Here is a 15187-nt window from a genome sequence, read left to right on the forward strand (position 1 = left end):
CCGATTCGGAAAGCACAGAGAAGAACCGGCAAGAAGTTTTTCCATTACATAGCTCAGTTATTGAGAAAGGTTGACTATATAACATCACGCACGGGAAAGAGGGGGGCGGAACAGAAACGTTTAACGCGGATGAAACCGGCGGAGCAGCTTATATAAGTATATAGGTCATAATTTATCATCAATCTCTGCCCACTGAACAACACTATACTTTCAAATTGCCCCCTTATTAGTGCATCTTCTTTTTTTTTATTTATTATCTGTAGAGGTTTTCTGTGTCAGAAAGTTTGAGATACGAAGTGATTTTACAGAGTGGCACTGCTGTTCTTACACGCTCTTTAATCACTTATTCCTATTTTAAATCAAAACAATGACAAGTTGAGATATTGAAAAAAAAAAGTCATACTACTTATTATGTATACAGAACTAACAATTATTATCCAGCTCCGTGATTTTACATAGAAACGTAAAATGTCCTACGATTCAAATGGAATTCGATTTAAGGCAAGTATAATATAATCTTCATTCTTGCCTTACAAGTCCATTGTTCAACTGAACGCTGTTTTAATAGCGGAGTATGATCACAATCGACTCGAAAGAACAAAGCTCATTATGTCAGTAATTAATATCGTACGGCGATACGGACACGAACAAATCAACACACAGACGGACAAGTCGATAACACAATTTGTAATGAAGAAAAAAAAGTTATGCTCATTCGTCCCTGTCACGCGATACGAGTTGGAAGGAGACGGAGATGTTTAATTTCAGCGCGACGTCCATATTTTATGATAAATAGCAAAACGAAAACGCCTGAGTGTGTTCCCGTGTCCGATTGATATTGTTTGAATTTAATTTATTTTATGCATCGCGGGAATTTTGCGCCAAATGAATACCCCGTTTCCGAACTGACAAAATTTCAAAATTGAAACGGATTCGAACGTTGATTTTTGAAATTGGAATGAATACGTCATTCTGACAGCGTGTATGAATATGAATATGAAACCGTCCTTTTTTATTTATATCGGGATCGTATACCGAAATACTTAATATTTAATTTGCATGCAACGAGTTCGAATTTCGAATTAATATCGCGCTGCGAGCGTTGCGGTTTTCGGACGACTTTTTAATCGTCGAACTAAAGTTCTATTTTTGAAGTTTAAAAATGCGATTTTCAAATGTCCTCCAAATCGGCTTTAGCGTCGACAATGGACCGTGCAGTTAATCACCAGAGAGGTGATTTTCGATCTTACACACGTGAGAACGTTTTAAAAGGTCGTAAAAGCCGGCGAGCGCCTCGCCGCATAAAGTACGGTAACGTAAAACTTTTATGGGTGATTTTTGTGTGTTTATTACAAATGAAAGTTGTTCGAACGCTAATAAATTAACATGCTTTAATGACCTAATCAAAGTTTATGACGCGAGGCGAATCCCCGTCCGACTCCTAGTGTTGCCCGATTAACTTATTTCGCGTTGAAAAAACCGCCGGTGCGACCGTAATTATTTTTCGAATTTTATGAAGATTGGAAATTTTTGTTAACATTATCTTTTTACAGCCTCACCATGATTTATGGGGCTTCCTGTTGTCTCGCTCAACTTACCCATGGCATCTGGAACAAAGCAGAAAATTCTTATTAATAATCGCCATTTTAATTGACACGACCATGCAGTACTCGATAAACTAGGTCATTTGTCATTAAGCTGTTTAATTATTACTATTCCCCACACTTCTTAGACGAGATCAAAATTAATTTATTGTATTATTATTCCGTCATTTCATTACGTCTCATTTAGTTTTATATTCTTAAATAGCTATTAAATTAAAAAAAGTATCGCAGAACTCGTTTAAAACAACTGCTTTTTATTTAAAAGTATGTCATAGTTAATTTAATTTTAGGTTTGCTTTTTTTATAGTCGTCCGGCAATGACGTTAGCATATTAAAACACTATAATAAATATGGTTTGAATTAATTTCATTAATTTACGAATTTCATAATCTTTGAAGTGTTCAAAACATTCGTTACATATTTCCTCATACGTACAGAGTCTCAAAGTTAAAAGCGTCACAGTCGGTATCTTGGAACTATATGAGTTTGTTATCAGTTCTTATCAGTTTTGAGAACAGCTATCATATCGACTTGACAGAAATGACATCTTGACAGTTTGACAGGTGATCAGAGGCATATCAATAACGTACTATTCTGAATGTAATGTTTATGTTTAAGAAGTTTTCTAGCATAGAGTTGTGAGTTTTACCCAGAGGGTACATATGAATTGTATCGGTATGTTGATCTACTTTATAATACTTCAAATCTCTATGTCCAGGGTTCATATCCCGGGTAGGGCTGGTAAAAAATATTGCATAGAGACATTTTCTGAGGCTGAATTGGAACGTAAAGCCGTTGGTCCTGTTGGGACTCTTTCCGGTTGAGTCAGATTGACAATCCCATTGGTTTATGAGAACCAGGTAACGGAAATAATGTATAAATACAAGTTAACTTAAATGTCTATTATTATACATCACTCACAATATCTTTATTAAAAATCAATTTATGTTTTACAAGCTTCGTAGTTAAAAAAAGTTCTATAAAACATAAAATATCCTTTATGACAATAATCTGCTTAAGTGATAACTGGCTTTCACCGTCGTCTTGTTGTTCAAACCCCAGTCAAAACAAAGCAATTAGCGAAAAAATATACATACGTTCGTCTGTGTAAGTTTGTATCTTTTTTGTAAATAAATTAATATTTATAACTAATAATATTAAAGTCGCATTAATTACGAACGTCTGGCTTTGTTTAATTTACTAAGAGTATTTAAAATAATAACAAGTAACAAAAAAAAAATACAACCTTAAAACAATGAGCACTTATTACTCATATAATTTGATTATACAATTAAAGCAGAGTAAATTTAAAGATTAACTCCGCGGCAGCACGTTTCCGAATGCGATTTCACGGGTCTTCGAGTTCAATCTCGACATTGTTGTTTTAGCACACCATTAATGAAACTTTATAGCTTCGAACAAGCGGAGCGAAACCGCGGGCAGCGAGCAGTGCTAAATAAATAATTAAAAGAAGTTTTTCCTGCGTCTGAGCGGTTGTTGCCCGCTTTGATTCTATTTACATTCCAATTGCGCGACCGCTCGGTGCCGACGAGACTCTTACTGACCTTTGATTACTGCGTCACGTATCGACAGACTTACGTACATACGTACGAACCCTAACCTAAAGTAACTGACAGTTTTTGTGCCTCAGATTGTAGAGACATTTTAGAATTATATATTGAAAATCAAGCGAGACTCGGACGCAGTCGCGTGAATCGTTTAGTATTCTATACGTTTAAGAATTGGGTTTAAACAGTACCGTTGTTGAAACTGCGCGCAGCTCTCTGGTATAATACACAACTCACAATATGAAAGCGCATATCGTGTAATTGTTTTCAAATAAAATTAAAGAGGAGCAACGAATGCATGGATATGCTTGTAATATTAAACGTGTGATAATATATTTGTTGTGTGCTTTCGTGCACAATACTCCGCGTACACACTACATATTAAAGGTTGCGTTTCATGAAAAATATATCATTTATAGTACGACAAAACTTAAGATAAATCATATATTTGCTGTAAAAAAGCTATCAGCAGCAAAAGCAACAATAATTGATGAATCTGTAAATCACAATCATGAATCACGTTTTGACATTTGTTTAATAGACTTGTTCGAAAAATAACTATTCAATAAGTGGCAACACTATTACGAACCGTTATCTAAAATAGCTAGGAAACTTTCTTTTATGAACGCATACTCCATCTTGTATTGTTTTAAACTGGTTTAATTTAAGCGGAGATCGTCAGTAATGTGTACGGTGGCTCCGGGCCTCGTGTGACGCGGCCATACTTGGAAATGTACGTATGATTCCACTTACTTGTTACGAGACGGCTTACATGGCGAAAAATATTTAAAAAATATACTATTTTTATTCGATTTAATTTGTTTTTATATTTTTTCATCGCATATTATATTACATCTTGTTTGAAAATGTTAAGTAAAGCGTCGCTAAAACGAAATATAAGTTACAATGGAAATTTTTCGATGAATATTTATGATTCTATTCAACAAATTGTAATAATAGTCTTCTTAGTGGTAACAGATTGTTTGAATAAGTCATATGAAGAAAAATAAATCGACACGGTTAAAGATATTTAAAATATAACTAAGTTTTTGAGGCTTCAAATACCAGTAGTAGGGAAGAGAAGAGCTCAATTAATTTTCTTTTAGAATCTTATATCGTAAGCAATGTTTTCTAAATCCTCTGATATCAAAATTGTTACAAGAAATAAAAAAATCATAAGTTTTTAAATATGACGGTCCAGCTTTTTGTAATCTCTGCTAGCGCCATGTAAACTAAACATTAGTCGCTTGCGTGCCTCACTCACGAGTGGGAGTCGCTCTTAATAAGAGTCTTATATACAATAATAGCAATCCATAACTCTTGTTCGATTTTAAACTCTATTTCAATACGTGTAAGGATTAATTTTTGTAACGAGGTTATAGAGTTATTTATACGGCGTGACCCGCGTCGCTGACTTTGACAATTTCAACGGTTCGGTTTTACGGTAAGTTCAGGTGTAATGGTAACGGGAATGGTGGATCGTTGGTGGTTGGTACCATCAAGCAATGAGGTGACATTGTTTTTACAATCATTTAGGGTTTGATTTGTGACTTTATTTACCTTGCGTTATACAGCAAGTATATTTACATTATTCATAAAATATGAGTAATAATATTTATGTAGTTTTTTTTAATATATTTTTGATACAAAATCTATACATAAGAAAAAATCTCTGATTTGTGTTCATCTATTTTAAGATATTTAGATAAATTAAAGACAATTACAAGAGGTTTTTGTTGTTTATTATATAATTGTCTGTTGATTTATTAAGTTAGGATTATATGTATATAAAAATGAAATCCTAGCATAGTATCTTGTTGATGTCACCCGTGATTGCTTATAGATCTGTAGATATAAAAATAATATCGTTTCCAATAATGTTTGTACAAAGACCGTGGCTAACGTCTGAACATCTTCAATAGTTTAAAGTGGGTAAGGGTGCTGTAGTTGCGACTTCTCGTGAGACCGGTATACCGGTATAATGTGCGGTACGAGTGGCACACATTCGTGATACTCGAGAATAATCGTACAAGTCGATTCCCGCAAATTATACGGAATTTATGATTATTTATATATCTTCTAAAACTTCTATGAGTTTCACAAAGACGGAAAAGGATACAAGTACACGTGCTTAGGACGTCGGAACACAATTAGTTTAGTACAGAAGTATTACAACAAATGTCGTACAAGAAGATCGAAATGTTGTTTGTTGTAAATGAGAAAACTAAGGAAACGTTCGATAATACAGCATCCAGGCAGGACCATTAAGTTATCACGGAGCGTTTTTAATCATCGCTATCACCGCAGTCACCGGCCCGCATAGCCGCGAGGAGGTGTCCAATAAATTATCGACCGGCGACATCGCTAATGCACGCGCGACGCTGAATGATAGCGCTGCAGCGACTGATACGTAAGTGACGGTTAAGTGCGATCGCTTGTACTGCTGATATCGGCCTACGCCTAGCTCATGCGAGCCTGGTACCCCCGCCCCGTTAACATGGCTTGTTCATTACTTTTTAGTCCTTTAGGGATTTTGACTGGCTGACGATCTTTCCCCCCAGAGTCGGTTTTTCGAATATATTTTTTTAAATGACAGATGCATCTCCGAACGGCGACATGGAAATAAAATGTCTTTGTAAAAAATAACAGGGTTCGCACAATACGCAGCGTCTCTGAGTGACATTCGAAATGGTGACAAAAACTATTACGGTTAGACAAGTGCACGTCATATTTTATAGAAACTGAAACACGGATAGGCCATCTGGTGATGAATGGTCACCTGCCAAAAGGTACGATAGTCAGATACGTTACAAAAAATACTGTTTCATTGTTACTTGTCAGCTAAGACCATTACAAGTTTCCGTTCAGAAAGATAGAGCGCGCAAAAATTAAACACCGTATTTATTTTTCAGATAGTTTCGCTGTCTAAACATTTTGTTTCTATCTAAAATATTCGTATACCGAATACCGAAATAGATAAGAAATAATTCTTACTACAAATCTTTTTCGCGGTATCAAGAGCTCACATTATCATTTACTCGTACGAGACCGTATCCAAGAGGCATATCTTTTATCATTTCCACTGGTCCCGATCCCGGAGCAAATCCCGGTATCCGGGGATTCGGGCGGGATCCGGTAATCCCGGTTAATAACGCTCAGCGCCCGGCGTTGCGCTTACATTTGATAATGGAGCATTAGAGTTATAATTGCATCTGTTATTAAACATTGATCGTGGATAAGGCTTGTTTAATCGTCGTGTCTGTCACCATCTTAGGCGACGGTTACCACTATAATTAAACCTGTAATTTATTTACATATATCTATTATATATATCATGAACAAAATAATTGTAAGTTTATAAAACCAGTCTGTTTGTCTGTGAACTTATCGTGTTGAAACTATTAGATGATAAACTCTATCATTCATTTAAAATATTCAGTATATTATTTAATCGTAGATTTCTAAGATTAATTAATAGGTTTAACATGTATGGAGCAAATTATTATAAATAAATAAAAATATATTTATATAGCTAGACGAATCGAAAATACTTTAATATTTTTGATTAATTATGGATTTCTCTAATTTTAATTATTAAACGTAAAAAATGTTTTTAAATAAATAAATATGTGCTATTCGGTTTCCCAATGGAGTAAAATCTAAAACCCTGCAAATTTTCCAATAGACAAGCCATCTGTACCAGGGCATCAGGGAGATGTAGAGGATTCCACGGCTAATGATTGCGCGCCGTCGCGGGCCCAACAAATCCTTCCAATATGGGGCACGGAAAATACCTGGAAAATGGGATTGTTATTTCCAACCCCTCACGCGTTGCGTTAAGAAGGAATATATGGCGTGTAACGAGAAAGAAAAATACAAAACGATCGTCGCTTTCGAACCGTCATTTTCTAGTACTGAGTTGTTACTTGTGATACGCATTAACTTTTTTTATCGCTCCTGACTCTTTTGATCTCAGCCCATCTGTTCGGATTTCGTCGTAAGGACTGACCACACACGACCGTTTACGATTCGTAACAGTTTTACAGCCCGACAAACAAACAAGCGGTTCCAGGCAACGCTGTTACTAAACGCTCTCGTATCAAAGGCGCCAAGCCGAATTCCACGATTCCTAGGAACTGGCAAATAGGGATACGTGAAAGCGAATTTAAAAATGGAACAATAACTTTCTTTTACGCTACACATGTCATAACAAACTATTTTTCATTACGGAGTCGCTTCGCGTTCGAATTTCAAGTTTATAAATCTATTATTATCTGTTGAGTTTTATTGGCGGCAAAGAGAATGCACAGAGAATTTAGAATTTGTTCTTCGAATAAATATTAAAATTTATAGAAATTTTAAATTAAATTCATTAGAAGCATCCGAGTGTACCTTCTGACAAAGCCGTGTGATTTACATTAAAACTGGCGCAATAAAATGAAACGCCACCATTTCGACTGGCGGCTGAACATGAAATTTTCTATTCGAGCGGACAAAGGGCTCAATTAACGACGCCATTGTTCGTAGGGTCGTAGTGGTTGCGATTAGTTCATTATATAATTTTATGTTTAACAGCTCTCGTACAATACTTGTCACTTTCCGAATGCAATTTGCATTCTATGGTTAATATATTTAATACTTTACGTTATGTATTCTGAGGTCAAATTGTAAGTCGTCTTAAGAGTCGTAAATTTTAAATGGTTTCTTTATTTTTGCGTATAGGGTTTGTACAGATTTTTTACATCACATTTTATTTTAAAACTGATAGTGAAATTGAATCTTCAGTCCGATAAGATAAGGCGCTGAATTGCCTCAGGAATTTGCTTATCCGTTAGCCGCACTTGAAATCGTATTAAAGAAATTAGGTTTCCAGTTATACGAGATATTTATCCGTGTTTAGGATATTGTGTGTAAATAAATATACATACGTTATACAAATAGCAAATGTATCTGTTGAAGACAAAGGCGCGCGTTCGTGGAAGGGCCGCCTCGATCCTTTGATATTGCTCTAATAATAAATAGACAATGTTTCCGCTGCGCACGCGCATTGTTAGAAACGAATGCGTTTTTAGATAATGGCATCAATTTATTTTTGTACATCAATCTAATAAAACGGGACGTGTATTGGTTCGGAGAAATATTGTAACTGTTTATGGATTCGACGAACTTTTACTTAAAAGATTTCGTGATTGGAAGATTTTTTAAAGTTGGCACCGCAACATTTCTATTTTGATTATTTTACTTCTTAAATATGTAAGCATAGATAATAAATTATTGTTAATTGTCATTTAACAATTAAAGGACAGATTATGGTATGATTTTACTTCGTATTAATTTTTAGGTCAAACATCTCGTAAACGGCACACAGAAGGCTCCTCAAGGCAAATGGCCCAACGGTGGGACAGATACTGGCAGTTTCTGTGGTTACAGTTTAATTATTTTATCTCAAGTAACGAATTGACTCCCAGGGAATAGTCAGATAATTCCATCAGCATATTCAGCGTCCACGCCAATGAGTTCGCAGGAGAAACCTCGTGTAATAATATAATGTTTAATACGGGCGCTATGTCTCAACCTCGCCCCATGGGAATAGTTGACACAGTTATCAGAGATTAGAGAACACATCGTAAAGATAAAGACGCAGTTTTAATTCCATAAATGTTTGACGTTTAACACGGTGGCTGATAACACATGATAGGTCATTATTTCATATTATGTCTGTACGAACGACAAGCCCACCGACTTAACTTAAAACTTACAATGGTTCAAACCCTCGCTCATTAAAAAAATATTCAGCTATCAAGACGCAGTAGTTCGGATGTGTATCAATATTCAATCAGAAAAATCATTTTAATTTTTTCATCTTAATATAGACCGTGGTAGTTTTTGGAAATATTATTCTACATTTTTATCAGAATTCAATCCAATGTGATTTTAATATTTGAAGCTTAATTAAAAAAAATATATAATTTTTAGAAAAGGCGATTTATTCTAGAAAAGTTTATAAGTATAGATGATAAAAATGCCTGGAATTGTAGTGTGGACTTATTGATAAATAAATAATTTCCATATTGATAATTTGATAAATTTTCTATTTAATTAAAACATCAAAATTGTGGTATTCAAAAATACGAACCAAAATAAAATCTATTTCGATTTTACGATTTTTTATCTTTTTAATTTGTAATATATTTTTAATTGTTTTTTTTTTTTTTATTTCTTATAAACGTGCGAAGTTCCAAATAATTTGCCATTCGTGGATAAATAGCAACGACAAGACATTATGAGGTTGTTCTGTGAGAAACAAATTCGAAACTCGACGTTGATTTCAATCGTGAAATGTCGAAAACGAACTCAGCAGACAGGCGACATTAAATACAATAATTACGATAATGACAGGCTCGTTACGTAAGTCATTTTTTAACATTTCACGATCGAATTCGACGTCAAATATTTTTGTTTCAGGAAAACCTTGATCAATGATATTGTCTTGAATAGTTGTAGTCAAAGATTATCTTAACAAAGCAATGATTAGCGTTTATCAATTTTATTATCTACAATATTTCTAGTGGCATAAAATAGTATGAATATCTTGTAATGTCATCAGTCATGTAGTCATGTCATGTAGTCCTTGATGTAAATAATATCTAAATAAAACACAAGTCAAATATATCTATATCAGACTGTAAGTATATCTAATCCCTAGTGCAGCAGCATTGTGGAATCTCCAAGACCTCTTTTTTAATGTCAAACAGAGGTTTATTAAAATCTGAGTAAAGAAGGGTAATGTTAAAAGAAGAGGTTATACATAAATTTAAAAAAAATGTTTTTTTTTTGGAAACGGAGTTAGGCCACTTGTCTTCGTATCCAACATCCACGCGCTCAGGCTTAACCGATAGTTGTAAATGTACCCAGCCCTAAGCTATTCTTATTGTACATCTAAGGCACCGACCTTATCACTGTATCATTTAAACGATTTTATCAAAAGATAAACGGGTACACTAGTTTTGATCTCAAATCTCCTAGCAAACATATTATATAGAGATGTACCGAGATATAACAAATAAAGAAATTGTGTCATAATGTGACAATATTAATATGGTGGTCAGCTTTAACAGTCTCATCAAACGAGTATACCGATTTTGATAAAACCAATTCCAATAAGATCGGTCTATCGAGCAGTCAAGCAGTTGAAATATCTGTCCAATTACCAGGTCGACATAGCAGCGAGGAGTTCATTTATCTAGCTCTTTGATCTACAATCTAATTATTACACCTTCACTGCACTAATACCCTGGTATTCCTGTATCGTGTATTGATACGTTCTGTCTGAACAAAAGAGACAATGTTGACCTAAACGGCAGAGAATGATGGTGCGTCAAAACGATTACGCTGTCACACACGTGTTTTATTTGGTCAGAATCTATCACACCGATAGACATGCCAACTGCATAATTTAAATTATGCTTTTAATAGGATCGTGCGACGGCTTTGTTTCATTGACAAATTGTATTGTTCGCCTGTCGTTGTTTCGCGTACGTAGATTTAATAGAAGCGAACTTTCTATTACATAAATGCAATCCTGAGATTCATATAAGATTTTATAATATTCATTGGATAATGAATATTCGTGCAAATTAATTAAGTGTAAAAATAAATGTTTCTAGTATATCTTTAACTGAAATAAAAATGATCGAAATGTTTTTCAGAAAAGTTGGAAAAGCGTTCGAAAATTTCCAAAAGCAACTCAAGCTTGACCATTATAAACACTGTCTAGTACATTATCAACATGAGTACCAGGGTGCCATAAGTCAGCAGCAGCTAATAAAGACGCTGCAGTGCATCGCATGTCCGCGCGCTAAAACGCTGGGCGGAGAGGCCCCGCCCCGGCGGCTTTTAGCGGCGCGAACTCGGACTTTACTGCTTTTTCGTTTTACGAGCCACGTCCTTTCGGTATATTGTTGCGTTCCAAATTAGTTTTGTAGACAATCGCGTGTTACTTACTGGGAAACGATTTAAGGATCGGGACATCCCGTATGGACTGCTTCTTGACCCGAAGATTACGCAAACAAAATTTCAACTGTCGATTTTTCTTATTTTGATAGCCATAGCCATAACAAAAATATTTGCAGTGGGCTTGTCGAAATATTCCATTTCGCATGTGAAATATTGAACGTGGGAAATATCTTAGGGTGGCGATCCTAAGACAGATCGCCACGAGAGCGGAGTTAATAGAAGAATAATGAAACAATTACCCGTATTGACGCTCGCGTGTGGATCTCATTGGGGTGCATTGAAAAAACGACCCCAAACGTAAAATAATTTTGATAGACACTTCGCGTGCTGCAGCCAATTACGATGGTGTAATTGGTTTTGGCACATTATCGGTGCATAGAACAACAGTGGGAGGCGCCGTTCGCACCTTACTAGTTATTTCGATCTCATTAAAACGTAGTTTCCGATATTCAAATGTAATTACGATTAGTGATGTGCGGATGTCGATAATGGGATCCCGTAATAAACAACACTCCAATAACAAATAGCGAATGTTTTATATACAGAATTACATTCAAATTAAACAAAACTCGCTGTTTATAGAGAGTTACGGTATTTTTGCATCGTCGAATCGTTCTCTTCACGCATTGATTGTTAACTAACAAGCGTTATAGAGCGTAAGAAACATTTATAGAAGGAAAAAATGTAAATATTTTTTAATTTAGTGAACAGTTCAGTCTCAACATTTGTAATTTGTTTAAACGTTTCCAATGGAAAGCCTCGGCTTTTATCAGGCCTGAGTAAATGTTATCTCTGCAGAGTCGTCTGATCTCAGAAGCAACATCCGGCCTTATCTAATCTACGGTCAGTGTTTGCGGAGACAGAGATGATATTCACCGAGATACGCGCGAGATCTACCAAAAAATCACGCTTGATCGAAAGTAATGTCTAATTTCAGTACAAAAAGAGCTATAATCGTGTGTATAATTTTAAGACTAATTTTGAGGTACATCATACAGCCATCATGGATCACGTTTCACAATATTGGTAATAGATAATACGCTCACTGGCGCCATGTCTCGGATACATTTCACAAAGACAGATACACAGTGCAATCTTTTCTTCGATTTTTTGTGTAACCTTTAATGTGACATGGGCCTTATTATTATATAAATAACACTCGAAATATATACTTTTTTTTTATTTATTCGAAGCACAAGACAGTCGGTAAGTGACAGACTAGTGATGTGACACCTACGTTCCGATCGTTACTGAATCCCGGACGATTGTTTACATTCTCGAGTATTGTCACTACAGATTACTGCCGTTACGTGTTTGTGGAGCCCATTGACTTTTTGAGTGGTTTTAAACAAACACCATTGAGTCGAGAACAGGAGATCTCTTGTGCACCCTCGTAGGCAAATAACACTCGCTTGTATTTATTTAGAAAAGACTAATCTCGACTTCGAGTGCTTTATCGTATCCGGCGAGAATTAAACATTAAAAAATTTTTAAGTATTCATATAACAAATAAACATTGTTAGTTTTTCTCACGAGCGCGTACATTTATTCCGGTAGCGAAAATATATGAATGTTTCGAAAAAAAATAAATAAAAATAAATTAAATCCAACGAGGCGCTGACATGTCATTAATTACAGAAACAAACAACGTTAATACACTTCAGACGATTTTAAAAAGTGCTTCGGATGGATAATATTAACAATATTCATGTCTTACAGATATCGTCTTGGAGGCTACGTGTGGAGGAACATTAATTACAGGCACATGACGTTTTCACACGACGTTCATTAGCTGCATCGTATCATTAGTCACGAGTTTCTATTTCCAATACTTGAAAGTTTTTCTAAGCGGAGACGATGCCAAAAATTGTGTCCCACGTTACGGCTTGCCTCTTAATTAATATCAACTGACGTATTTAGTGAAACTCTCTATAGAATACTATAAATGCTCCGTCAAAGTGACAGCGTGAGGTACTGACACAACGCTCTCCGGGATAGAGTCGTTTTGTTTTATATTCGAATTCCATTCAATAGACGTGCTGTAACTTGAACTAGCGATGTCCTCCGGAACGCTTTCGCGATTCTCACGAGAGACTAGATAAATGTTCACAGCACACAAGTGTATTCGCAAACACAAGTGCTCACCCCAATATCTCACTTTTATAATCTAACGGGACGACAAATCCGACATGGTCGTAATAGTTCAAGCGCCAGACAAATGAACTTCCTATACAATAGAAACATTCCAGACTCCAGCCTGCTAAGGAGAATGTCTGAATCACCAGAAAACCCCAATACTAATGACCCGGGATTTGAACCCGGGAACTTGCTCTGTGGCCTTATAAGTTCACCACTAGACCAATGAGGCAGTCAACTGAACTATGTAGTTTCATTAAATGTTTGAAATGTAAGAACTTTGAGATGTGAAATGAAACATATATACATATGTGTTTATATCTTTAAGTACATATATTATACGATAATCAGTATGACATGACCCTTACACGACATGTGAATGGGCTCATATAAACTTAAATGAGAATCTTAATGAGACGGAGTCATTTATCAAACGTTGTCTTTGTAGCAAACAGTCCGCGTGTTCTCAATGAGAAGAAATCGGAAATCAACATGTGATAACGCGTTAACTTGCGTCTGCGTTTCTCGTTAAAAGTTATGAAATGTTAACGAATCGTTATTGTATATCAGTTTGCGATCGTTTTTGATTTACAAATAACAAGTCGTCAGTCTTTTTCTATAAAGGTTTACGTCACAGGTATACGCCATTGAACCTCAAGAAACATTTTTATTGGTAAACTTTTGTAAAACGCTACGTATTATATTCGTACAAAAGCAAAACGGATGTTTCTTAAATTTCTTCGAATATAAAAATAAAGCTTTTTCCATAAAAAAAAAATGTTTAAATTAATGACCTTATTTCAATTATGATTTATTTGAATTTCGATTTAGATTTAGGTAACCTGTACCCAATAAACTAACAATAGATTCTAATACGAAACGTCACAAAGACCGTGGAAGTTTTAAAGGAAAGTAACCAATTGGAACTGAATGCGAGGTCGGCGAAGAGACATACAGTATCATTTACACGCTATAAACCGTAACAGCGCAACAGTGAGCGTCGATTACAGCTTGAAGCGCGTCGCGTCACCAGCGCCGAATAATTGCTTTCGGTATCGAATATTTCAGCACTTAAGCCGAAAATTTCGTTGCGAAATGTACCAAAAGTATAATACTGCGTGTAATTGTCCCATTGCTGGGCAAGCGACTGAGGATTTCTCCACAGTTTGGAGACAAACTTCCATTGCGGGTGTGGTGGAGTGGATATAAAATTGGCAAAATTTCGAAAACTCAGTGTTGATCTGGTTTGAACCCTCTATCTTAATTTAAGATAGACCAAAATCTTAAATTAAGATTTACGTCGTCTTGTCATTGGGCCACCACGGCATTTCAAAATGTAACAAATTAGATTTACAGAAGCATGTTACATAAATAAAACATAAAAACCATACGCTAAGATACAATTTTGCTAAACTGTCGTCGACATTAGTATTCCCGGCTCACGTCAAAATATTCAAATAGAATTGTGTTCCGTCATCGGAATACGAATCGAATCGAATCAGAATTGATTTAACAAGGTGTTAGCTGAGTCTACGCCAGCCCGAATATAATAGTTGAATTAACGCTCGTCTGCGCGTCACCTGGAACGACTTGTTATTTAATGATAATTAAATTTTGCAATTTTTTTTTCATTATTAGGTATTATCTGATCTAAATCAGTCACAGAGGCCAACGAAGGAAATATTTTAGTGGTAGAATGTGTGCGTAAACACAGATGCTCCTCTGTTCCATCGGTCTCATAAAGCGATGGAACGACTGAAGACAGTTCATGGGCATCGTGGATAGGACCAACGCCTTTACGTGGTTTTTGACGTAGGGCAGACGAGAATGTTAAAACTGCCATTCCCATTCTTTTACCGATTT

General features: G+C 35.6%; 1 protein-coding gene across 6 annotated transcripts in view; it reads right to left on the reverse strand.

The window, feature by feature from the left end:
* LOC125070721 (homeobox protein homothorax) overlaps nucleotides 1-15187 on the reverse strand; it is a 243545-nt gene that overhangs the window by 120444 nt on the left and 107914 nt on the right. For 4 of the 6 annotated variants that reach the window (XM_047680656.1, XM_047680654.1, XM_047680652.1 and 1 more), the window contains exon 8: nucleotides 1599-1607. The exons of the other annotated variants lie outside the window; for them this stretch is intronic. In XM_047680656.1, coding sequence (XP_047536612.1) covers nucleotides 1599-1607 — 9 coding nt within the window. The remainder of the gene's footprint in view (nucleotides 1-1598; nucleotides 1608-15187) is intronic. 6 annotated transcript variants of the gene reach the window in all.

This window comes from Vanessa atalanta, chromosome 18 (assembly GCF_905147765.1).
Source record: "Vanessa atalanta chromosome 18, ilVanAtal1.2, whole genome shotgun sequence".
NCBI classification, from domain to species: Eukaryota; Metazoa; Arthropoda; class Insecta; order Lepidoptera; family Nymphalidae; genus Vanessa; species Vanessa atalanta.